Source organism: Mytilus galloprovincialis, chromosome 4 (genome assembly GCF_965363235.1).
Source record: "Mytilus galloprovincialis chromosome 4, xbMytGall1.hap1.1, whole genome shotgun sequence".
Taxonomy (NCBI): domain Eukaryota; kingdom Metazoa; phylum Mollusca; class Bivalvia; order Mytilida; family Mytilidae; genus Mytilus; species Mytilus galloprovincialis.
Window position 1 is genome coordinate 7,003,144 of NC_134841.1, and position 26,670 is coordinate 7,029,813.

General features: G+C 32.3%; 2 protein-coding genes across 4 annotated transcripts in view; one reads left to right on the plus strand and one right to left on the minus strand.

The window, feature by feature from the left end:
• LOC143071238 (S phase cyclin A-associated protein in the endoplasmic reticulum-like) overlaps positions 1 to 4,403 on the minus strand; it is a 73,532-nt gene extending 69,129 nt beyond the window's left edge. The window contains exon 1 of one of the 2 annotated variants that reach the window (XM_076245425.1): positions 4,095 to 4,403. In XM_076245425.1, the coding sequence (XP_076101540.1) occupies positions 4,095 to 4,235 (141 nt within the window). In that variant the 5' untranslated portion in view covers positions 4,236 to 4,403. The remainder of the gene's footprint in view (positions 1 to 4,094) is intronic. The other variant, XM_076245426.1, reaches the window with a different exon arrangement.
• A 120-nt stretch (positions 4,404 to 4,523) lies between these two features.
• On the plus strand, positions 4,524 to 24,240 carry LOC143071240 (heat shock factor 2-binding protein-like). 2 transcript variants are annotated; one of them, XR_012976829.1, is made up of 10 exons: positions 4,524 to 4,658; positions 10,148 to 10,243; positions 12,589 to 12,721; positions 13,307 to 13,410; positions 14,451 to 14,600; positions 16,219 to 16,351; positions 16,899 to 17,022; positions 19,346 to 19,486; positions 19,920 to 20,020; positions 20,594 to 20,631. XR_012976829.1 is itself a non-coding variant. In XM_076245437.1 (10 exons), exons 1-10 carry the CDS (start codon positions 4,608 to 4,610, stop codon positions 20,702 to 20,704), a joined length of 1,107 nt encoding a protein of 368 aa, XP_076101552.1. In that variant the 5' UTR covers positions 4,524 to 4,607; the 3' UTR covers positions 20,705 to 24,240. The 2 variants fall into 2 exon arrangements, 1 of the variants encoding a protein (XP_076101552.1); XM_076245437.1 differs by having other exon boundaries at positions 19,346 to 19,449; positions 20,594 to 24,240.
• Positions 24,241 to 26,670: the final 2,430 nt, after the last annotated feature.

Consider the following 26,670-nt stretch of genomic DNA (forward strand, 5'->3'; position numbering starts at 1 on the left):
GTCGAACCCTGAACAGTTGGGGCAAGTATGGACACAACATTCAAGCTTGATACAGCTCTGAATATGGATTGTGATCAAACTTTTGACATAATATGAGTTTCTGACACAAAACAAATGTCAAGATCTTACAAATCTATTGCGCAATACTGTGCAATTAAAGATTTCTTCTTCAAACTTTTCAAAAATTTGGAATTTGAGAAATTTTTGGGGAAAAAATTGAAAACTGCTACCACTCCCCTTTTTTGCAATTAGTCCAAAGCCTGACATTTCTTTATACATCAGGCCTCGACAATAACGCTTGTCCGATTGTCCGGTACCAGAGGTAAAAAAGGTCGGACAAGTAAAAGCTATACCAAGCTTGTCCGATGGGACAAGTAGAATCATTCTGCAGAAAATAAATTTTAATCCAACTTTGATGAACAAAGTATAATTATTAACAAAAAAACAAGAAAAGAAGATTTGTTTGACATCTTTCCTTTTTAAACTGAAACTAATTGAAACTTTTTATTTCTCAAGACCCCTCAAACTTGCAATTGATAATTTAAAACTGATTCTTTGTCAAGTACTTTAAACAGGTAAAAAGCACACTTTTCTGGGAAACCAGTCTTACCGATCCCATTCAACCATGCGCTTTTTAGATAAGGTAACTTTAAAAGACAGTTCGTCTCCAGCTCGGAAATGATTCGGCTCCAAGTTTAATAGACAGTTGGGCACCGTAGGAGACACATTTCATAGACTTGATTAATAGACAGTTTGGCAAGGCAGTAGACATTTCTGGACCAAGACAAATCAGAACCTCCTTTCCTACCTTATTTTGTTGCTTTATAATAATTAATACCAATGTCCATACCCTATTTTTTAAATAAGAATGAGGAAATTATTTACCATAAAAATCATCAAATCATGTTTGATCTTTATGTAGAAAAAACAATACTTGCAATGCAGTGACCTAGCTATAGTTTTAATTTCTGTGTCATTTGGTCTTTTGTCTCATTGACAATCATACCTCATATTCTTTTTATTGATTGCATTTGAATAAACTTTTTTCAACTTTTAAAAAAATAGGATAAAAATCCAATGAGTGTACATTTAGAGGCCAATCAGATGGTGCCTCATGAGCAAAGTATGATGAGACTTTAGCATTGATAGAAACTATAGAACCTAAGTCCTGTGACACAACTAAATTCAGTTGTTCATGGCTCATATCTTTTAAAAGTATTTCAAAGGATATAAATCAAATTCTGTTCAATTTTTTTTTAATTCATTTTGTTCCTTCAATCAACTTGAAATGCAAAAAAGGTTATTATTAAGATTTTTTTTGGACAAGTTACAATTTCATTCGGACAAGTAAGTTTTGGTATGTACTTGTCCTACTGGACAAGTTGAAAAAAATGTTATTGTAGAGGCCTGTACATAATTTACAAGAAGTGTAAGGGAAGTAAATCAGAACATACCCAACATTGTGTGTTAAATGATTTTGACTTACCTCCCTTACACTGCTTTTAAATGGTCTTAATTGTCTATTGACCAGAAAAACCAAGTTTTCCCCCTTTATTGGCCCTTTTGCCCCTTATTCCAAAACATTTTGAGCAATAACCCCAAAAGTCAATACTAACCATCCCTTCATGGTATGGAAACTTGTGGTATATAATTTCAAAGAGATTGTACTTCAAAACAAGTTATTGTTTGAAAACTACAAAAATGCTTATTTTTGGCCCCCTTTTTGGCCCCTAATTCCTAAACTATAGGGACCATAATCCCCAAAATCAATCCCAACCTTCTGGTAAAAAAAATTGAAGAGATCCATTCACTAAAACTAAAAAATGATACCATTATACGACGCAAAATTTTTTTTTGCAGTTGTATAAAAACATTTTAACACCCTCCCCTCCCCCCCCCGCAATTTTGCACCTGTCCCAATTCAGGAGCCTCTGGCCTTTATTAGTCTTGTATTCTTTTTAATTTTAGTTTCTTGTGTATAATTTGGAGTTTAGTATGACCTCCATTATCACTGAACTAGTATACATATTTGTTTAGGGGCCAGCTGAAGGACGACTCCGGGTGCGGGAGTTTCTTGCTGCATTGAAGACCCATTGGTGGCCTTCGGCTGTTGTCTGCTCTATGGTCGGGTTGTTGTTTCTTTGACACATTCCCCATTTCCATTCTCAATTTTATAGTATACAGATTTGTTTAGGGGCCAGCTGAAGAACCCTCCAGGTGCCAGGTGCAGGAGTTTCTTGCTGCATTGAAGACACACTGGTGGACTTTGGCTGTTGTCTGCTGTATTGTCAGGTTTTTGTTGCTTTGAAAACATTCCCCATTTTCATTCTCAAATTCATGTATAAAAAAACACCAACATTTTAATTTTAGTTGAAATCAAACAAAGTCATTTGAAAGTTTAATTTTGGACTGACCCTTCAAACCTTAATATGAACTAATTTGACAACAGGGCCCAAAATAACGAATCTAAATGCACAATAACATTCGTCATATCATAGAACCATTTCAATTCAGTTTTGATGAAATCAAACAAAGTTTAATTTTTTACCCTTTGGACCTTAACGAGACCAATTTAAAATGGACCCCAAGATCCAAAATAGTAAGAACCCCCAAAAATTAAAGACTTTAAATTAATTCCATTTATGGTTAAAAGATTTGTATCTATTTTCAATTGAAGTTTCTTTGCTATTGCCCAACTACATGTACATTGTTTTATATACTCTTTTTACTCATTTGAATGCCTGTTTTTGGCTTGTGGTGTTCAGTTCATATAATCTTTTTCTTCTTCGGAAGTCCACCCTATTTGCAGGGTCACCGCATTAAAAATATATCTACATGTAGTTTTAGATAATATTTAAAAATACGTATTTTTATTAAATTTTAAAATTTTATTAAGTTTAAAAATACATGTACATTGTATACATTTTCTTTGGTTACATCTTCTGACATCAGACTCGGACTTCTCTTGAACTGAATTTTAATGTGAGTATTGTTAAGCGTTTACTTTTCTACATTGGCTAGAGGTATAGGGGGAGGGTTGAGATCTCACAAACATGTTTTAACATGTTAAAAATAGTAAAACAAAACTAATAAGGATAAAAGGTAAAACTTATATTTACACTGTACAGATCATACTGTGTAATCATAATTATAAAGATTTTCAAAATTTCCGACTCCTCTTATCATTGACTTATGCACATAATGCATGGCCCATATCCCCATAGACATTAGAGCTGGAAAGTTGGCAGGTCTGTGACTGGGGTATGACTGCCCCCCTTGCATAAAAGCCAGTATTGGCTAATACAACGTACCCATACAGATACATGTATATCATCATTGAACTAGTATATATATTTGTTTACGTGCCAGCTGAAGGATGCCTCCGGGTGCAGGAATTTTTCACTGCATTGAAGACCTGTTGGTGACCTGTTGGTGACCTTCTGCTGTTGTCTGTTCTATGGTTGGGTTGTTGTCTCTTTGACACATTCCCCATTTCCATTCTCAATTTTACATGTACAGAATAAAGTGTCCTCTGTTGTTCTCCTTAAACATTTTTTTGAGCATGTGCATGTGTACATCATCTTTTTTAATTTATTCAGTGTTTATTCTTATTATACAGTTTGTATTTATACATGCCTATGGTTTACCATGTTTAACTTCTGTAAAGTTTCAATGTGACAAATATTTTTTTGGTTATTGTGATCATGATGACTTTAACATGTTTAAATACAAGTAAATCTTTTAATTTGAAAGGTGATAATATCTTATTCCATGTTAATGATTTTTATGTTATAATCTATTACTTAGATACACATTTTATAAATAACATGTTGAAAATCTGATTGACCTAGATTTATTAATGTCACATAATCCTCATTTGAAATATAAAATGTCTTGGTATTTTTATTGTTGATAAACAAATGCAGCTAACCATATCCATTCATCAGCCATCCACAAATCATTGTCAATACATGAATAGGTTCAAAACAAGCCCAAACACAACATGCATCATGCCTAGAAATAAATCAATCAAAAAAACCTTTTCACAAAATATAAAAAAATACTGATGTTTTTTCACTTTAATATTATCTTACCGAGTTTTGTGAATTGTTATTGCGACCAGTTTTGTTGTATGCAACACTTTGAGCAGACGAGTTTCTGTGATAATTATTTTCGCCGTTGTCTGATCGCATTCGGATGCTTGGGCTGTATCTCTTTTTCCTTGTATCACTCATGTTGTATATATAGTCACCTGTAGAAATAGGTTAGGTCATCAGTCAAACAGTCAATCTTACACCTGATATCAAATGCACTTTTCTATTTTTGGAAGATCAACTATTTATCAGTGCAGACCTGTTAACCGGAAGTGGACCGCAGTTAGGAAAATAAATAGTAAGCTTATATCAAAATGTTATAATCAATGATGAATAAATTTACAAGACCATTCTTTGAAACCTAAGTGTCATATATTAACATCTTGCTGCACCAGAAGCTAAAATTACAAATATTTCGACATAAAATTTGGAATTCGTTCCGAAAATAAACAATCGTTCGGAATGTCTCTATAACATTTCAGCGCAAAATTTCGAAAACTTTTCCATCTGACAATGCAAGAAAATTCAGAAGATAATTCATATGGACATATGATAAAACAGTCGGTAATTTAAAGATATATGTAATAACAAATACAAAAAAACAATGTGATTTTTCCATCCCATAATGATATTCTCTTTCTTAAATCCTTGGTTATTTCCATTTAAGATCAGTGTCGGATCCAGAAATTTACATAAGTGGGGGCCCACTGACTGACCTAAGAGGGGGCCCGCTCCAGTCACGCTTCAATGATTCCCTATATAAACAACCAATTTTTTTTTCCCAAAAAGGGGGGCCTGCACCCCCCCCCCCCCTTAATCCGCCTCTAAAGATCATTTAATATTTGTCAATTGACATGATTCATGATTGATTGATTGATTAAAATTAGTGTTTAACACCCCTTTTAACACGGCTTTTTTCGGATGAAGAAGCTGGAGAGAACCACCAATAAACCACTCTGCCACAGAGGTCTTTTGTCAATTATGATGTTAGCACCTGTCTGTTAAACCATAGATGTAATACCCATAGATAAAGCTCGCCAAAAGTTCCCCACTGTTCTCTATTGTTAGATAAAAAGAACCATGACCAAATTGACTGTCTTTGATGTTTTATGTGTGTTGTCCTCAATCAAGTAACTCTAGCCACATCTCTTATCTGTTGATCTCATTGACCAGTACAGCATAATAGATTTTCTTAAATGTCTTCTGGAGTTATGTCCCTCCTGATGTTAAATTATGTCTATTTTTAGCGCACTGAACGCAGACAAATAAAATGGTCAAAAAATGGATGAAATCGATAAAAAATTGCGCATTTTTACAAGGAATATATATTGAACTAAATTCAAAAATGTATATTTTAGGCTTGTATCTTTATATTTCATAAAAACTATGTTCTTGTTAGTTCCTGAAAATGGGAATAACACGTTGTTGAACTTCTAAAATACACCTTTTCTTTGATATGCTTCATTAAAGTGTCTAACTGCATCGAATTTGGGAAAAAAATAATAAGTATTTTCTTTTTTTCATCAGTTTGTCTACAGTTTTATATTTTACAGAATAAGTTAGTTGCTAAATCATAGATGTATTTTATATATTTTATGGATAATTACAAAAATTATAATGATTTCATTTATGATGTTTATGAAATATGTATTTATAAGTAAAGATTTTTAAGAATTTCAGTAGTGAAATAACAAAACATACAAGACATGGAAAATACTTTTTGGAGCATACATATTTTTAACTTGTTCAATGTTTTTTAACAATTATATGTTCAATAAACTTGCTTATAATAGTTAGCATACATTTTAAAGATAAAGTTTTTATATAAAATGTAAAAATTTAATTATGATGAAAACAGAAGTTCTACCTAAAAAAGAAAAATATTCACATTTATTAGTTTCTTTTCAAGAATATTTTGTAATATTGTTTTATCTAAACGAAAATTATTTTTTATAATCAAGTGAATATAAAATATATATTTTTGATTTTGTTTCTTTCTGATTTTTAGCATGTTTAATTGCTAAGTAGGTTTTAATTGTCGGTTTTCTATTGTCCTGATTGTCAATCTGCATCTCAATGACGGTTCATTCAACCTATGCCAACATTTTGAAATTATGTTGGCATAGATTGAATAAAATATAACAGATTAAGTGTTATAAAAACAAAAAATAATTAGAGGCCAATCAATTTACAAACAGTTTAAAATTGGCGTTAAGTGTACCAAAACTTTTTTTGTTACATCAGTTAAGACGCTTGCATCATTCTAAAAATTGTGCTGGTTCAAATCGCACATTATTTTTTGTATTTAAAGCATATATGTGAGCTCTCTGTTGTAATAAGCCATATAACCTATGTCATGTTTAACAAATTTTTAGAATGATGCAAGCGTCTTAACTGATGTTCGGTTTGACTTTTTTATTGTATAAATTTCAAGATTTAGTAAAAGTTTAATCTAAGAAGACTTAAAGATGATTCATTTAACATCAGAATCTGACTGACGAAGGATATCTGTTATCCGAAATATTTCTAAATAATTACATTTATAGAACTTTACCTTTTTTTAGCTCACCTGGCCCATAGGGCCAAGTGAGCTTTTCTTATCACTTTACGTCCGTCGTCCGTCGTCGTCCGGCGTCGTCTGTTAACTTTTACAAAAATCTTCTCCTCTGAAACTACTGGGCCAAATTTAACCAAACTTGGCCATAATCATCATTGGGGTATCTAGTTTAAAAAATGTGTCCGGTGACCCGGCCAACCAACCAAGATGGCCACCATGGCTAAAAATAGAACATAGGGGTAAAATGCAGTTTTTGGCTTATAACTCAAAAACCAAAGCATTTAGAGCAAATCTGACTGGGATAAAATTGTTCATCAGGTCAAGATCTATCTGCCCTGAAATTTTCAGATGAATCGGACATTCCGTTGTTGGGTTGCTGCCCCTGAAATGGTAATTTTAAGGAAATTTTGCTGTTTTTGGTTATTATCTTGAATATTATTATAGATAGAGATAAACTGTAAACAGCAATAATGTTCAGCAAAGTAAGATCTACAAATAAGTCAACATTACCAAAATGGTCAGTTGACCACTTTAGGAGTTATTGCCCTTTATAGTCAATTTTTAACCATTTTTCGTAAATCTTAGTAATCTTTTAGAAAAATCTTCTCCTCTGAAACTACTGGGCCAAATTTAACCAAACTTAGCCATAATCATCATTGGGGTATCTAGTTAAAAAAATGTGTCCGGTAACTCGGCCAACAAACCAAGATGGCCGCCATGGCTAAAAATAGAACATGGGGGTAAAATGCAGTTTTTGGCTTATAACTCAAAAACCAAAGCATTAAGAGCAAATCTGACAGGAAGTAAAATTGTTGATCAGGTCACGATCTATCTGCCCTGGAATTTTCAGATGAATCGTATAATCGGTTGTTAGGTTGCTGCCCCTGAATTGGTAATTTTGAGGAAATTTTGCTGTTTTTTTGTTATTATCTTGAATATTATTATAGATAGAGATAAACTGTAAACAGCAATAATGTACAGCAAAGTAAGAACTAAAAATAAGTCAGTGTGACCAAAATAGTCAATTGACCCCCATAGGAGTTATTGCCCTTCATAGTCAATTTTTAACAATTTTCTTAAAATTTGAAGATTTTCAATAACATTTTCCACAGAAAGTACTGTTATAGATAGAGATAATTGTAAGCAGCAAGAATGTTTAGTAAAGTAAGATCTACAAACACATCACCATCACCAAAACACAATTTTGTCATGAATCCATCTGTGTCCATTGTTTAATATTCACATAGACCAAGGTGAGCGACACAGGCTCTTTAGAGCCTCTAGTTTGTATTTGGAGTTGTTGTGTACACTTTTTTAGGCGTTTATATATATATATATATATATATATTGAAAATTACTCCAAACAGTGTTAGAGTTAGATTTTCTACTGACAATTTTTTGTTCGTCCCTCAGCGGGATTCGAACTCACACCTTTGATACACTACAGCACCAATCGCTTAGCCTCATGTCCAGCGCTCTAGACCACTCGACCACATCCGCTATATTAAAATATAACTTCAATAGTCGTAGTGTTACCTTGTCACGGAAGGCTAATCTAGAGATAGACATGAGACACGTGTTTTTTAAGCGTGTGTGGATGTTATATTATTATTTTTATACACAATGTATTTTTCATTTGTCAGTAATCTAACTCAACAATTTTTATATATCATATGGGATCATGATGCATTTCATTATACAGTCACTAGAAATAAGTATATCATACAAACAAGTCTAAACAAGTGACAAACCATACAATATATATGCCCACTGGATCTCAGAGTGATAGAGATACATGGTTAATACAAATATTTATATAAGTCTGAAAATTACTCCAAACAGTGTTAGAGTTAGATTTTCTACTGACAATTTTTTGTTCGTCCCTCAGCGGGATTCGAACTCACACCTTTGATACACTACAGCACCAATCGCTTAGCCTCATGTCCAGCGCTCTAGACCACTCGACCACATCCGCTATATTAAAATATAACTTCAATAGTCGTAGTGTTACCTTGTCACGGAAGGCTAATCTAGAGATAGACATGAGACACGTGTTTTTTAAGCGTGTGTGGATGTTATATTATTATTTTTATACACAATGTATTTTTCATTTGTCAGTAATCTAACTCAACAATTTTTATATATCATATGGGATCATGATGCATTTCATTATACAGTCACTAGAAATAAGTATATCATACAAACAAGTCTAAACAAGTGACAAACCATACAATATATATGCCCACTGGATCTCAGAGTGATAGAGATACATGGTTAATACAAATATTTATATAAGTCTGAAAATTACTCCAAACAGTGTTAGAGTTAGATTTTCTACTCTATATATATATATATATACTTAAAGATTTACAGAAGAGCATTGGTTAAGGGACAAAATATAAGCTAAATAGAATATTGATAGGCTATGAAACTCTTTTTTGAAACATATATATATTTTTTTAAAAGGTGAGAAAATGCCAATTCAGACTACTACTATATATTTGCATCAGTATTATATGGGTTTCAAACTGGAAAGAAAAATCTAGAATCTGCTAGAATCTTAGTAAATGACTTTTAATGAGCTATTGAAGTCTTATATAAAAAGAAAATGGATGTTATCGAGCAAAATATTTTACCCTGTAATGTAGGAAAAAAAGCAAGGAGTCCGAATATCTGACAAAAATTCAAAAACCTAAATACACTGTTTAGCTTGGTTACTCAGAGACAAGTAATAAGTGGTCAAATCTTGTATATTAAAAAAATCCTGAACGGTTTTTTTCTTATTCAATTAGACTATTATAATTTTATTTATTTACTCATTTATTTGTGTGGTTTTTTTTTAATTGCATGTCTAGAACAACTAAATTCTGGAAATATTTTACCCAAAAAGAGTGTTTTATTGTAATATCTTTATCCTATTTTACATATATCAACATAATTTATAATAAGTATTTCACTGGTGTTGTTTTATTCAAAAGGAGTAAGTTTTAATGCTTTAAAATACTGACGGTATTTAACAGGTAATTAATAATTCATTGTTATAACAACACCTATTGTATTTTGTTTGTAGGCATAGGTTGAATATATATTTTTCAAATGTTGGCATAGGTTGAAGACACCTCAATGGCAACTGGTTCATGTCATTATCAGATAAGTGTGAAAGCCATTACAAAGTACATAGAACCTTTGAAGTCAGGGTTGAGCTTCATCTATGGGTATTACATCTATGGTTAAACTGACAAATGTATGCAGCATATTATTTTTGCCTTTTTTTCAGTTCTTGTAATTTTCATAGAAAATAAGTAAAAAAACATCCAAGTGGTCTGGACATAATGTTTGTAGGTGTCATAATCCAATCAAGATGTCACATTCACTTTTCCATCATTTAAATAAATACATTTATGGTTATTCATTTGATCTGGTATCATTATTTCTAGGTAACAAATACATGCAGTTATTTATTTGCCACTACTAGTACTATTTTTGTCTTTTGTAGAAGAAATTTTTAATAGAAGTGAAACAGAATTACACTTCACTTGTGCAAGAATGGAACTTGTTAAACAAAGAAATAGGAGAGAAACTTAAGTCCAAGGTAAAGTAATGCTTTTTAAAAAGTACCTTGGATAAGGTTTTCATAAATTAAAAGAAGTTATGTTCTAATTATTACTTATGGAAAGTAAATTTAATTATGCCATACAGGTATAAAAAGCTGAACTATTGTAACTATACAGTATTCTGTAATTCATCATATATGTAGGTCATTTTGGTTGTTTGTGTCATTGAATGGCTATTTTATTGACCTATATCTAAATAATTATATCCCACATTTCCTTATATGGAAAATAAACAATTTGATACATAAAAAGACTAAAAAGAATTACACAAACAATTGGACTGTACAATTGACCACACCAAATCAACCACCAAAACCATTATAGCCCGACTTAGCACAGGTGAAATAAATAATCTTTTCAGCCAATGTACTTTGTCCTCTTGGAGTAAGTTCACAAATGTTTAAATTCCATGACAACTGTCTAGGGATTTATTCTTTAAGAAGGAATATCAAACACCCATCTATGGGTATTACATCTATGCTCAAGTTAAGGAAGATTATACACCAGGACATTTCACAGGAAAATTCTGCACACTGTATTAAGGTGGTACCCAACACTTTCACTAAAATTAATTTGGCTCGTTTAATTTTCATAAAATTTTGTCAAAGTATTTACTTTGACCCTTTAACAAAAATATAAAAATTTCAAACATTTTGAACCAACCGTTTTGTCAGAAAAATTACACTGGTTATATAGCAGTTAGACAAACACCAATTTTGATCATTGAGAAGCTTAATGTTCCTTTTACAACACAACGTAATTAAAACGTTTAGCTGACTTTACAGAGTTATCTCCCTGTAGTGTTAGGTACCACCTTAAATCATTTATGAAACCTTACACATGGACCAGATGTGTGGATAAACAAGTTTTACCTGGCCGTAAATTGCTGCCATTGCCTATATAGACCATACCTCTCAAGCACAAAACAACAACTACACAGTGCATAATCATATATATCTAAATCAAAAGAAAACTACAAAATGCTTGTTGATACTAAATTAACTTTACTATGAGGCAGGCATTACCTGTTAATGGGGACGAAGTCTATGAATTATTTTGTTTTCTTCAAACATGTTAATAAAAGAAACGGAATACCGTAAAGTTTCCGATTTTAGTTCTATTGTTAGGGATTTAGTTGTGACATTATTTAAGTTATTACGTCATATTCAATGTAAACAAAGAAACGTTTTATTCATATCAAACAATTATTAAAAATGAATTGATATTGAGTGCCAATCCCATATTTTACTAAACTGATAAATAAATATTTTATTCAAACTCTCATCCAAACAAGACCGGAAAAGAAAGTAAATTCCTGGGCAAATGCGGGGATTTTAAAAAGTCCGAAAAAAAAGTTTGAACGATTTTCAGTACATTAGTCTATATTGAAAAATTCGGGAAATTTTCCTGATTTTTTAGAATTTTTTTTTTATTGATTTTTCTACCGTAATAGGGGACTTCGTCCCCATATTACATCAAATTAGCCTCATTTTCTCGGTTATGATCCATACTTATAGAAACTTGCTGTTAACCAATGATTAAGTTAATTTTTTGTCCTAATGGATTAGCAGCTTGCCTTTAGATTTACAAAGCATATTTATACATGAGTTATCTCCCATAAATATATATATATAGGATAATTTGTAATGCTGAACATCATTCCTTGACAGAAACCTTTGCTGTGTCAAATCTTTAATCACAATTTAAATTCAGAGCTGTATCAAGCTTGAATTAAGTGTCATACTTGCCCCAACTAATCAGGGTTTAACCTCTGTGCTGCAGTCGTATCAACCTGTGACCAGCAAATATTTGCACCACAAATATTATGTGAATCGGAAGAATATTACAAAATACCTATTGATTCTGATGATCAATAATAGCCTTATGCATCAAATGGAATAGTTACTTTTAAATATGTCATTTGATGTAATATTTATACCACAATGAGACAGCAACTTCCCGCCTAATATTATAGGTGACATTATGCTTTCCCGTTTATGGGTATGTTTTTTTGTTTTGGTCTATTGTAGTTTACAAAGTTGTGGCTTTATCAACTGAAAACTAAGTCTCTTTTTTTTCCTGAAGCCCCTCATTTGTGTACAATATAAAATTGAGAATGGAAATGGGGAATGTGTCAAAGAGACAACAACCTGACCATAGAGCAGACAACAGCCGAAGGCCACCAATGGGTCTTGTTTGTTATAAATGATCAGAAATTGTGAATTTAAATACCTTTGCAATCAAATAATAAAAAATAACACATTTTGAGATAAAAAGGGACTCTACTCAATGATATCATCTACATTTTTGTGTATTTTTAAAGAACATTTGGACAGTTGACAAAGAAGATCTCTCTCAGTTAGCAGCAGAAATTGCACAGTTGAAAGAAAATTTACCCAAAGTCCTGAACAAAAATGTTCTCACAGCTGCATCTAAGATAAATCTCATTGAGGAAGGTAATCATCATTTAAATTTATCACTTAAGTTATGTTACCCTAATTGGACCAATTTAGACAGTTCTTTCCCCTGCATTTTTTTTTATGATCTAAATAAATGTTGCTATTCTGTGTTTATTTTTTAAATGTATCCTTAATAACTATTGCATTAAACAAAAAAAAGCCTCATTTTCCTGGTAATGATCCATATTTATAGAAACCTGCTGTTAAACAATGACGAAATTAGATTTTTTGCACTAATTGATTAACATTTTGCATTAAGATTTATAAACCATATTTGTACATGAGTTATCTCCCATGCACCACAAGTTGAATATATGAATCAGAAGAATATTACAAAATGCCTGTTAACTGATTCTGGTCTTATGCATCAAATGGAAAAGTTGCTTTTCAATATGCTTTTAAATAATATTGTTCCATACATTTAATTTAAAATTCATACTGAATCATAGAAAAACAGGTTTAAACTGACCTCCCTAAAAAAAGAAAAAAAAAGATTTTGTAATAAGGAGTACTTATTATACATTTATTTAAATGGCTTTGATTAAAAATAGTTTAATACAAGTTTTATTTTTGTTCTTACAGAATTGCAGCTCAGTAAGAAGCTTGCAGAGTCTAAACAGTTAGAAGCTTCTCAATGGAAAGCTAGATGTGAAGTGGCAACAGCTGACTGTCAAAAAGAAAAAGAGGTTGGTATCTTTCTTGTCTGCAAAGACTGAGATTAAGTTTTTATTGAGTTGGTGGCCTTCAGCTGTTTTCTGCTCTTTTGTGTCTCTTTGACACATTCCCAATTTCCATTCTCAGTTTTATCTATTGTAATTCAAAGAAAAATGAAGAAGAAATATGGATGGTATTTATATGTTCTATAATACCAATCAGAAAAAGGACATTTATGGAGAATGATGAAATCATCTACCTTAAGGTAGATAGGGTGTCTTCCTCCATCTTGGATTTTGAAATACTAGAAAACAAGGTCTAGATCTTTGATGAAATGTGCAAATTTTTATAGTAGTAGGTAATTCATGTGTAAGAATTTTCATTATAATATAGAAAATGCCATGTTTGATCATATTTATGATTGTATTTTACAAAAATAAGAATCCTTTTGTTTGATTCATTTTTTTCCAACTTTGTCAAATAAGGGGAGGCAACTCAAATGCAAGGGCAGATAATCCAGATAGTGTTACTTTTACAATAGAATGTGTTAGGAATTTACCCATTTTTACATGTAGCAAGAAAACGAGTCCGGTGACCCCATTTTTTCTTTTTCTTATCTGAAAGCATAATATTGAAGCTATCTTCTCATATTTTATCTCAACATTCTATGGTGTGGTTTGCGTTTTATGGCGAAAAATGGGTTTTCCATGCATAATCTATACAAAATCTTGACAATTTTGAACAACCTGTAGCGTGAAAATAAGTCCGGTCACCCATTCTTTTTATTAATGTTTTTAAACAAGCAGGATATGAACTACATTTTGGCAAATTATTAAAAGATTCTATGGATTATAATTTAGACACCCCATCTACCTTAATAACTGAATATCAAGTATTATTATACATGTTAATGTTACAAATACACTACCCCTTTATCAAAATATAGACATATTTATAATAAGGGACTTATCTATAAGGAACTATTACATTAGACATTTGCCTCATACATTTTGCACAATTAAACTTCTAACCTTTAATTACAATTTGAGTCGGTATATTATTTTGTTGATAGGAGAATATAAAATTGAAATGTGAAGTTCAGGAGCTGACTCAGCAGTTATCTCAACAGTCTGACTATTGCTCCAGCCTAGGGTCAGCCTGCTGTACACTACTGTGGAGAGTATCAAAGAATGAAGAGAGTATACAGTCAATACTTGTTGGGGTAAGGACTTAAAATCAGGTGTCAGGGGTTGAAGGAGGGACATCTAACTAGGGTCAGCCTGCTGTACACTACTGTGGAGAGTATCAAAGAATGAAGAGAGTATACAGTAAATACTTGTTGGGGTAAGGACTTAAAATCAGGTGTCAGGGGTTGAAGGAGGGACATCTAACTAGGGTCAGCCTGCTGTACACTACTGTGGAGAGTATCAAAGAATGAAGAGAGTATACAGTCAATACTTGTTGGAGTAAGGACTTAAAATCAGGTGTCAGGGGTTGAAGGAGGGACATCTAACTAGGGTCAGCCTGCTGTACACTACTGTGGAGAGTATCAAAGAATGAAGAGAGTATACAGTCAATACTTGTTGGGGTAAGGACTTAAAATCAGGTTTCCAGGGTCGAAGGAAGGACAGCTGACTTGTGTTCAAACTAGAACTATTTTGGACCTTTGAATCTAAAAATAAAAAAAAGTATACATATTACAAATCTCTAAAATGTTTCGTAGACACTATTCTGTCAGGTTTCAGATTCATCATTTTTGAGTTTTGTCTTACATATTTTCCTTAGGGCTTTCGACTGCTTGCAAACAGCCTCACTTTGGGATCTATGTTTTTCATTGTTAGATATGAGCCTTTCTAAAATAAGATATTTTGACGAAACTACCTCATACAAGGTGATATATATATGTGTTAAATATAATTTTTCAGTAAAGCCTTGATTGATATATTTAATCTTTTAAAAACATTATTAGTTTTAAATGCAACTTAAAGTCAGGTTTGTCAATTTCCACATGTGCCCCAGTAATATTATTCAGTATCTAATGTATACAATCATTAAAACTAGACTTAAAAAATACGGGTTAGGGGTACCTGATGAGGATTGCCTTGGCCTAAAGCCTAAACCGAAACACCAGGTGTATCAAATAATAATAGACTAGACATGTGATTATAATCATCTAATGCTATTTTATGACAAGATTCAATCAACCAAACATTCATATGTACCAATGCGGATCAATTAAGCCTCTGCAAGGTTCATTGGATTGGTTCAGGACACGTCTTATATTTAAAAATCATATGTACCAATACGGATCAATTAAGCCTCTGCATGGTTCATTGGATTGGTTCAGGACACGTCTAATATTTAAAAGTTATAACATCATAGTGACAACACAAGTGATACCTCTTTAGTGAACATGCTATTCATTAATTAACATAATATTTCAGAATATTGAAACGCTTAACAAATGCAACTTTTTGTCACTTTCAAGAACCGATAACTCTTACCATACCTCCTCCTTTAGCTTCATCCTGATTGGTTAACTAGTTACATGAAGTGTATTCCACAATGGACTGCTTCTTTTCCACAAATTCTGTAAATTCTGACATTATTGCAATGATTTTTTCATGCAACTAATTGAAATAGGTGAATATCACAAAAGTAAGAACTCACATTTTTATTTATATCTTATCATATCATGAACTGTGTTAAGATTTTCCTGAAATCGCAACTGTTTATTTTGCATTTTTATACAAATTAGAAGATGTTAATTACCTAGAATTATTAATCTGTTTTATGTTTTTGGGACATTATTTTCTTTATATTATGTTTTCTATTTCCAGTCTAAGATTGATGAGTTTTTGTGTCTGGTTTCCAATACCTTAGAAAGTTATTTATCTGCCTACAAAGAAGAGTGGCCACAGGATACCAGTGAGGAACAGAGCTTTATATTAGCTCTTTGTGGAATCATAACAAGTAAGTTACTGAATATATCTCATCAAGTCTAAACCTCTAAATCTAATCAACAGTTTGTCTTTTAACCATGGCCAAAAAAGGGGCCTAAGTGGCAAATGTTTAGCCAATTTTTTTTTTTTTTTTTTAATTAAAAAAAAAAAATCAACACCTTAAAAAATTAATTTAAAAATCTTTACCCTAAAAAAATAATTTGAATTATATCCAAAAGCTTTTCTGTGACTTAGATACTTTTGATGCTACAATAGAGGATAATAATCATTTTTCGTGATATACTGCCATTAAAATTTTAGATTGGAAAATCATCCATAGTAATTGTTTTATGCTCAGGACTAGTTTAGATTTTTTTTTTATAAAAGCTTTTAATTTTAGAAAATTAGTAACAACCATAAAAGACTGCTCAATTTCCATTTAACAGCGTGATTCCACAGTTATTTCCCTTGAGATTTGGTATTTATATTCTTGCAATAAATGAGGTACACAAGAGCTACTGGATATGTTTAAGTCTAACTTTGTTTGCTAAATTTCCTGTTTTCTCATTGTTTGTAAGACATAGCTGCCTCAGCCCTTGGTAGAGACTTCTTGGTGACTAATCAGTATGGCCGACAGCTAATAGACACATATCTCAAAGTCCTATCAGAAGCTCCAAATGGAAAAGCTGCTAAGCTGAAAAAGTAAGGATCAAATAAATTTGAGAAAACAGAGATGTTTATTAAATTTTATGTCATACATTTGTTACAATGAAATAAATTATTGTTCCAGTGAAATAAGAACTTGATAATTTCATTCCTCTGACTCAAACAACAGTAGGGATGTCAAAATGTTGTTGCTGACATTGTATTAAAACAAATTGAGAATGCATAGAAAAAGATATAGTTTCTTGCATTTTCAACTTTAAGTCAATGTAGTATAAAGAATAACTAATCCAAGAATTAAATAAGCTTGTACTCTTAATGATTAAAGAAATATGGTGGGAAAATACCAATTTCAAACAATCTGTGGGGAAACTATACATGTATGAGGAATAGAATATGTGGGATATAAGCCAATCTGTGGGGAAACTATACATGTATGAGGAATAGAATATATGAGATATAAGCCAATCTGTGGGGAAACTATTCATGTATGAGGAATAGAATATGTGAGATATAAGCCAATCTGTGGGGAAACTATACATGTATGAGGAATAGAATATGTGGGATATAAGCCAATCTGTGGGGAAACTATACATGTATGAGGAATAGAATATATGAGATATAAGCCAATCTGTGGGGAAACTATTCATGTATGAGGAATAGAATATGTGAGATATAAGCCAATCTGTGGGGAAACTATACATGTATGAGGAATAGAATATGTGAGATATAAGCCAATCTGTGGGGAAACTATACATGTATGAGGAATAGAATATGTGGGATATAAGCCAATCTGTGGGGAAACTATACATGTATGAGGAATAGAATATGTGGGATATAAGCCAATCTGTGGGGAAACTATACATGTATGAGGAATAGAATATATGAGATATAAGCCAATCAGTGGGGAAACTATACATGTATGAGGAATAGAATATATGAGATATAAGCCAATCTGTTTGGAAACTATACATGTATGAGGAATAGAATATATGAGATATAAGCCAATCTGTGGGGAAACTATACATGTATGAGGAATAGAATATGTGGGATATAAGCCAATCTGTGGGGAAACTATACATGTATGAGGAATACTATGTGGGATATAAGCCAATCTGTGGGGAAACTATACATGTATGAGGAATAGAATATATGGGATATAAGCCAATTTGTGGGGAAACTATACATGTATGAGGAATAAAATATGTGGGATATAAGCCAATCTGTGGGGAAACTATACATGTATGAGGAATACTATGTGGGATATAAGCCAATCTGTGGGGAAACTATACATGTATGAGGAATAGAATATGAGATATAAGCCAATCTGTGGAGAAACTATACATGTATGAGGAATAGAATATGTGGGATATAAGCCAATCTGTGGGGAAACTATACATGTATGAGGAATAGAATATGTGGGATATAAGCCAATCTGTGGGGAAACTATACATGTATGAGGAATAGAATATGTGGGATATAAGCCAATCTGTGGGGAAACTATACATGTATGAGGAATAGAATATGTGGGATATAAGTCAATCTGTGGGGAAACTATACATGTATGAGGAATAGAATATGTGGGATATAAGCCAATCTGTGGGGAAACTATACATGTATGAGGAATAGAATATGTGGGATATAAGCCAATCTGTGGGGAAACTATACATGTATGAGGAATAGAATATGTGGGATATAAGCCAATCTGTGGGGAAACTATACATGTATGAGGAATAGAATATGTGGGATATAAGCCAATCTGTGGGGAAACTATACATGTATGAGGAATAGAATATGTGAGATATAAGCCAATCAGTGGGGAAACTATACATATATGAGGAATAGAATATGTGGGATATAAGCCAATCTGTGGGGAAACTATACATGTATGAGGAATAGAATATATGAGATATAAGCCAATCTGTTGGGAAACTATACATGTATGAGGAATAGAATATATATGAGATATAAGCCAATCTGTGGGGAAACTATTCATGTATGAGGAATAGAATATGTGAGATATAAGCCAATCTGTGGGGAAACTATACATATATGAGGAATAGAATATGTGGGATATATAAGCCAATCTGTGGGGAAACTATACATGTATGAGGAATAGAATATGTGGGATATAAGCCAATCTGTGGGGAAACTATACATGTATGAGGAATAGACTATGTGGGATTTAGCCAATTAAACAGCATCCGAATGAAAGAGAAAAACAAAGATATGCATACTTTAACAATTCTTATGGAATCATTGATTACACTACATCACTTTTTATTAAAATGTACAAATTATTTCATGAAATTATATTACATCAAATTGGTAAAGAGGGAATAATTATTGACTTATTTTCCAGTTTAATTCTGATGTCTTTATACAATATAAGTATTAATCAGAAGGGAATTAAGTACATCTGCACCAAGAAAGGATTGCTGTCCTTATTGTCCTGGATTTTACAAGGTGTGTTTAGTTCAGTTATTGTCCTGGATTTTACAAGGTGTGTTTAGTTCAGTTATTGAGCTAGTTCAAGCAATATGCTTCCATGAAACAAATTATTATCAAGGTAAATAATTAATTCATAGAAGAGAAAAGAAAATATTACCAATCTGACCACAAGTAATGGGTTAGTCGATGATGGGTAATATATAACTATGTTTAAATTGTAGGCAATTTATATTTCTAAAAGTTTGAATTCAATGGAAAATTTTGATTCTAATCATTTTGAAAACATGATAAACTCATGGACACTTGTTTCTTGTCATATTTCTTCTGTTTTGCTATATGTAGACTTATTTTTTGTGTATTTTAAAACATTTCAAATACAAAAATTACGATAAATCAGTTGATCATTTAAACATATTCTTTTTATAAACAAACAAACAAATCATGATAAAATGTGAGAGTGAAATATTATTCTGCACTATTTTAAGATGAGAAGATTGTGGATAACAGAGTTAACTCCCTTAGACTAATCCAATCCATTATATGTGAGGATGTGAATATCAGTCTGATACATGAATTAGAAGAAGCTGTAAGTCATTTTTTAATTATTTAGGATTTATTATGTTTTAAACATAATTCAGAATCAATAAATATTTGTCTGTTTTCCTAATACTTAGATATATTTTAAATAATTTTTTTACCTACAATGTTGCATAACTGCAAAATTTATGTGAGATATTGACTTTGCTGGATCTTTATCCATGTATGGATAATAAAAAAACACAATTTACAAATGTATTTATATATATATATGAAGATGATTGTTGTTGAAACAACTCCAAAACAGAGACCAACTGAAATAGAAAATAGCAACTATAGGTCACAGTACTGCTCCAATAAGGAGCTAAACCCATACCACAGATCAAGCTATAAAATGCTCTAAAAGGACAAACATAAAACAATACAAATGAGAAAATTAACAACTCAATATATGTGCAAAGCAAACAAAAAACAAAAATTATATACAACAAATCGCAAGCACTGAATTACAGGCTCCTGACTTTGTATTGTATTGCCAAGGTCAGAGAAATATCAGTTAATTTTGTTTGTCTATTTAAAGTTTCTTAAATACTCAGAAACAATTTTATGCTTTATATTGTAGTTACCAAACCAAATGTTTGAAGATATGTTACAAGAGAAGAACAGAGATATAAAAGAACTTGCTTTGGAGATACTTTCTGATATCCAGCAACATAAAACACATGAACAATAATATTTTAAGTATATGCGTTTGGCTGTTTATCATGTTGATCAATGTGTGTGTTGTAGATGTTCCAGACCGTATGAGTATTTGGACCGTACGCGTATGGTCTGGACTGTATGCATACTTTTTCAAAATATGCATATGGTCGGACTGTACACGTACGGTCTGGCTAATTCTAGGAAGTAAGTTTATTAGATACAAATGTAATTAACAGATCAACAAATCTTATATGGGTCATTTTCAAAAAATGTCGAATTTTGAAATTGAAAAAATTATTAAAAGTTACTTATTCAAACAACCCTCTACATAAGCAAATCAAAACAAACAGTACTTTAAGAACAACATATTGAAAGATGCAATCTTAATGATGTCATACAAGAATATGTTGAAACATTTTGGTACAATATTTTGTCTATCCTGTTACCATTTTCAAAAGAAATTTTGGGTTATTAAGAAAAGGTTTAGATAAAATGTTAAGCTCATTCTGTAATATAATAGATTATTTGCCAATTTTCCAGGTTGTACTGAAAAATGCCTCTAAAAATTGTTTTTCAAAGGTTGTAAAAATTACCACCAGTAATGCAAGTCTAAGATAGCAATTTATATTGTTTGGCATTTTTTCACCCTTTCAAATAAACCCAACATCAAGTAAATTCCTCATAAGTTAGTTTACTTTTCTCTTTATTTCATTGGTAACAGGAACATACGTTTCTGATATATCACTATATAAAAGTCTATCCTGTTAACTTTTTGTCTATCCTGTTACCGATATCAGTATTGCACCTGCGAATGCTTAATTGGAAAGACTTAAGACATTATAACCTTAAGATGAGTTCAAACAACGAAATATTATATCATTCGTTTTGCACCTATATGTTAAGATAAAAAAATTAACGACGTTTTTGTCTACAATTGTCTATCCTGTTACTGTAACCATAGCAACCGTAGTAACAGGATAGACAGATTTCTTCGTTTTTGATTGCTGTTGTGAAATAACTACTCCCTTTGGTGAAGTGATTATTTTTTTCTATTGTGAATTTGGTTTCCAACATGTTATTGCACTATTTACAAGTATACTGTTGGTGTAATTAATCAAAATTGGTGGTAACAGCATAGACATGAAAAAAAGTACACTCTATTTTTTTCACTTAATGTCTTGAAATTTCTTTTCTCTACACTGTCGTTCAAGAAAGGAGGCATTTTTAAATGTAAAGATTACTTTGCACTTTTGAGATCAACACTGACTGATTCAATATTCATAGGGAGAATAATTTATCGACTGATTTAAGTAGCGGTAACAGGAAAGACATGAACCTCCCGTACGCTGATTCAATTTAGTTTGTAGATAATATGTTACATACAATGATAAAGAAGCTACAATTTTTCATTAGAGTAATGATTAACGTTCTTAAAAAGTCCCTTTTGCAGATATCAAGGCGATCAGAAAATCACAAAAAAATCATTTGAAATGTGTTTTTCTGACACTGTACGCAGACAAATACCCCCAAAATCGGCCTTAAATGCAGTTTAATCTTATCAAAATAGATGTAAGGTGTGTTTATTATTAATGTTCTGAATCACAAATCCGGCAAGCTTTCATTTAAACCATTACAACTGAAATTTCCATTAGAAATACAAAATACTGAAAATTCGACATTTTTGTAAAATGACCCATATCTCAAATATGAAAAGTTCAATTGATATTGAAATGAAAACTTAATATTTTAACTTTTTAAAAAGGTCACGCTAGTTTAATCTGTTTATCTCCTGTAATTAGCATGTCAGTATTACATTAATTAAAGGCCAGTAGTCTCATTGAAACTGAAGTTAACAAAGGTAAACAGAACGCGTACGTAGGAGGACAATTGTCTTAGAATATTTGGGAACTGTACAAAAAGAATGCATATGTAGGACTCAAATCTATGGCGGGTTCCAAATCTATGGCAGATTTCTAATCTATGGTAAATGTGACGTTACAAACGCCAAACAAATCAAATCTATGGCAGATTTTTGTTTTCTCCAAATCTATGGCAGATCTGGGGGAGAGAGATAACGTCACAATTGAATAACGCCATATTACATCTTCGCCACCGCTAACGATGGCGGAACCCATAGATTTAAACACGATTCAAGATGAAGTTATTTTCCTGACAAAAATTTGCTGGTGGTTTAAAGGAAGATGTGACCTAGCTACTATTTTGAAGAGGGACAAGATGTGCTGTACCGGTCAATGCCCGCATTGAATAAGGGCACCGCAATTTTCAGTATCGCATATTTTTTAAAAGGAGTTTTGGTAGTAGTCTACGGTTGGCAAAGTTTATAAAGTGAAAGATCAAATTACCGGATACAAATTTGATTTAAATCCACATCAAATAAAAAAGATGAATAAACGATATCGCTGAAATAAATATTATTTGAAAATTCAAACTGTTTATTTTTATTTGTTACTTTTCTATTTATTTTTTCATAAAAAGCGGTCTTCTTGTTTGTTAAAAGACTTATTAGTTGGTTTAATAAATGGGTTAAACAGATACAATGCACAGATTAATTTATTTTTTATTTTTTACAGAGCACATCATTTCATCTGGAAGTCTGTATTAAGGTTTATGAATTTATAATTTATGACTTTTTTTAGTTGACCATTATGGAATGTTTATTTCACAAATGTTTATAGACATGTTCCCGTTGTCGTATATTTCCTCTTTATTAAGACAAGTCATTGGTTGAAAATGTACTGCATTGTTTTCCATTTGCAAAAAAAATGCCATAGATTTGGAAACAATAAAAATCCGCCATAGATTAGGAAACTACAAAACTTGCCATAGATTAGGATTGTAAAAAATCTGCCATAGATTTGGGATGGCATGACGTCACATTTACCATAGATTAGGAATGTGCCATAGATTTGGAACCCACATAGATTTGAGTCCTACACATATGCAAAGGAACATGCATGAACTGCAAACATGTAAAATAAAAAAAAAATAACATTCCTTGTGGTAGTAAGTGGCATCTTGAGCAAGAGTACAAAAATAGGATTCAGATATAGAATGAAACAAACATTTAATTTCAATTGTACGCTTATTCACTTTATCCATTTAATGTAAAAATAACATCTTGTAGAACTAAAACTACAAATGTTTGGTAATTGTTTTTTTCAAATTTAACCCATATGATACCAAAACATGTATGGTTAGCTGGACTGTACGAGTATACTCATACAGTCCGACCCTACGCCTATGGTTGGACCGTACGAGTATACTTATATGGTCTGGACCGTACACGTACGGTCCAAATACTTGTATGGTCTGGAACATAGATATATTATTGGCATTGGAAATTCATTTATATGACCATAAATACTTGATATGTAAACTTTGATCTGTAGAAAGTTGTTTTTTGAGGAAAATGTCTGAATACCTATTTGATTTAATGAGAAATATAGCTAAGCTATTGTTGGTATCTTTAAATTGATTATAAAAGTGATGAATATTTCCACATTGATGACAAATAAAAACTTGTTTGCAGAACATACAATCTTTCCATCTGATGTCTTATTCATTGCTTTGATTCTCAGAGTATATTTTGTTGTGTTTGCAACCCCCCCAAAAAGAGATGATTTTTGTAAAAATCTTAAAATGCCACATATTAGGCTGGTGTTAAAAATTTCTTCACGTTTTAAAAAAAAACACAATATCCATACTTAACAAGAAGTAATTGTAACAGGATGCTGTTACGAAGTCTCCCAAACAAAGCTCCAATAACTCGCAATTCATATGGTCCCATGTTCATTTGATTTGATTTTTTGTCCCATACAAGAATATGTATGGCTTACTGGTGGGGATCTCCACCATTTACAAGTATTCAAACAGGAGGGGGTGGTGGTGACCCCCAGGGACCTTACCTACATTTCATTTTATTTGTTTTATTGTCCCCTACAAGAATATATATGGTTTAGGGGTGGGGATGTTGACCATTTACAAGTTTTCAAACAAGAGGGGGTGGGATGACCCCCTCAGGACTTCCCTTTTATCTCATTTTATTTGTTTTATTGTCCCCTACAAGAATATATATGGTTTAGGGGTGGGGATCTGGACCATTTACAAGATAATAGTACATTCTCAAATTGAACGGGGTGGGGGTGACCCCCAGGAACTTCCATTTAATTTCATTTGATTAGTTTTATTGTCCCTTACAAGAATATATATAGTTTAGGGGTGGGGATGTTGACCGTTTGTAAGTTTTCAAACAAGAGGGGGTGGGGTGACCCCCTAGGGATTTTCCTTTTATTTCATTTCATTTGTTTTATTGTCCCCTACAAGAAAATATATGGTTTAGGGGTGGTGATCTGGACCGTTTACAAGATAATAGTACATTCTCAAATTGAACGGGGTGGGGGTGACCCCCAGGAACTTTTATTTAATTTCATTTGATTAGTTTTATTGTCCCCTACAAGAAAATATATGGTTTAGGGGTGGGGATCTGGACCATTTACAAGATAATAGTACATTCTCAAATTGAACGGGGTGGGGGTGACCCCCAGGAACTTCCATTTAATTTCATTTGATTAGTTTTATTGTTCCCTACAAGAATATATATGGTTTAGGGATGGGGATCTGGACTGTTTACAAGATAATAGCACATTCTAAAATTGAACAGGGTGGGGATGACCCCCGGGGACTTCCATTTATTTCATTTGATTTGTTTTATCGTCCTATTCAAGAATATATATGGTTTAGGGGTGGGGATCTGGACCGTTTACAAGATAATAGTACATTCTCAAATTGAACGGGGTGGGGTGACCCCCAGGAACTTTTATTTAATTTCATTTGATTAGTTTTATTGTCCCATACAAGAATATATATGGTTTAGGGGTGGGGATCTGGACCATTTACAAGATAATAGTACATTCTCAAATTGAACGGGGTGGGGGTGACTCCCAGGAACTTCCTTTTAATTTCATTTGATTAGTTTTATTGTCCCTTACAAGAATATATATAGTTTAGGGGTGGGGATGTTGACCGTTTATAAGTTTTCAAATAAGAGGGGGTTGGGTGACCCCCTAGGAATTTTCCTTTTATTTCATTTCATTTGTTTTATTGTCCCCTACAAGAAAATATATGGTTTAGGGGTGGGGATCTGGACCATTTACAAGATAATAGTACATTCTCAAATTGAACGGGGTGGGGGTGACCCCCCAGGAACTTCCATTTAATTTCATTTGATTAGTTTTATTGTCCCCTACAAGAATATATATGGTTTAGGGATGGGGATCTGGACCGTTTACAAGATAATAGCACATTCTAAAATTGAACGGGGTGGGGATGACCCCCGGGGACTTCCATTTAATTTCATTTGATTTGTTTTATCGTCCTATTCAAGAATATATATGGTTTAGGGGTGGGGATCTGGACCGTTTACAAGATAATAGTACATTCTCAAATTGAACGGGGTGGGGGTGACCCCCAGGAACTTTTATTTGATTTCATTTGATTAGTTTTATTGTCCCATACAAGAATATATATGGTTTAGGGGTGGGGATCTGGACCGTTTACAAGTTAAAAGCATATTCTCGAATTGAAGGGGGTAGGGATGACCCCCCAGGGACTCCCCTATAGTAAACCCCTCCCTTCTTTCTGCCCCCCAAAATACCCCTTAATAGACCTCAATGCACAAATGAACGATTGATGGCTCACCTAGACATATTAGTCTAACATTTTATGAAACCCTAAGTAAATCTGACAAGTAGTTTTGGAGAAATGCTGCGGACAAGTTCATTTTTAAAGTGGCGGAAGAAGAGGAAGAAGAGGAAGAAGAAGAATAATAAAAATAATTAAAAACCAATTGTTCAGAGAACAATTGAAGGTCTTTCCACCAATAAGGATCTATTTTGATATGAAAATATTAAAATTCAGTTGAAAATGTCAGTTCCTATGGCTTAATGATGTATAAATATGAATTTTGAGCAAAGGTCA

What these genes read in the sequence shown, in the direction of transcription:
- LOC143071240 (XM_076245437.1), top strand. Translation starts at nt 4,608, where the DNA reads ATGCAAGAAAATTCAGAAGATAATTCATATGGACATATGATAAAACAG. An exon ending in GACATATGATAAAACAGTCG is followed by an intron (nt 4,659 to 10,147) that starts GTAATTTAAAGA and finishes TGTCTTTTGTAG; the next exon opens with AAGAAATTTTTAATAGAAGT. An exon ending in TACATGAATTAGAAGAAGCT is followed by an intron (nt 20,021 to 20,593) that starts GTAAGTCATTTT and finishes TTTATATTGTAG; the next exon opens with TTACCAAACCAAATGTTTGA.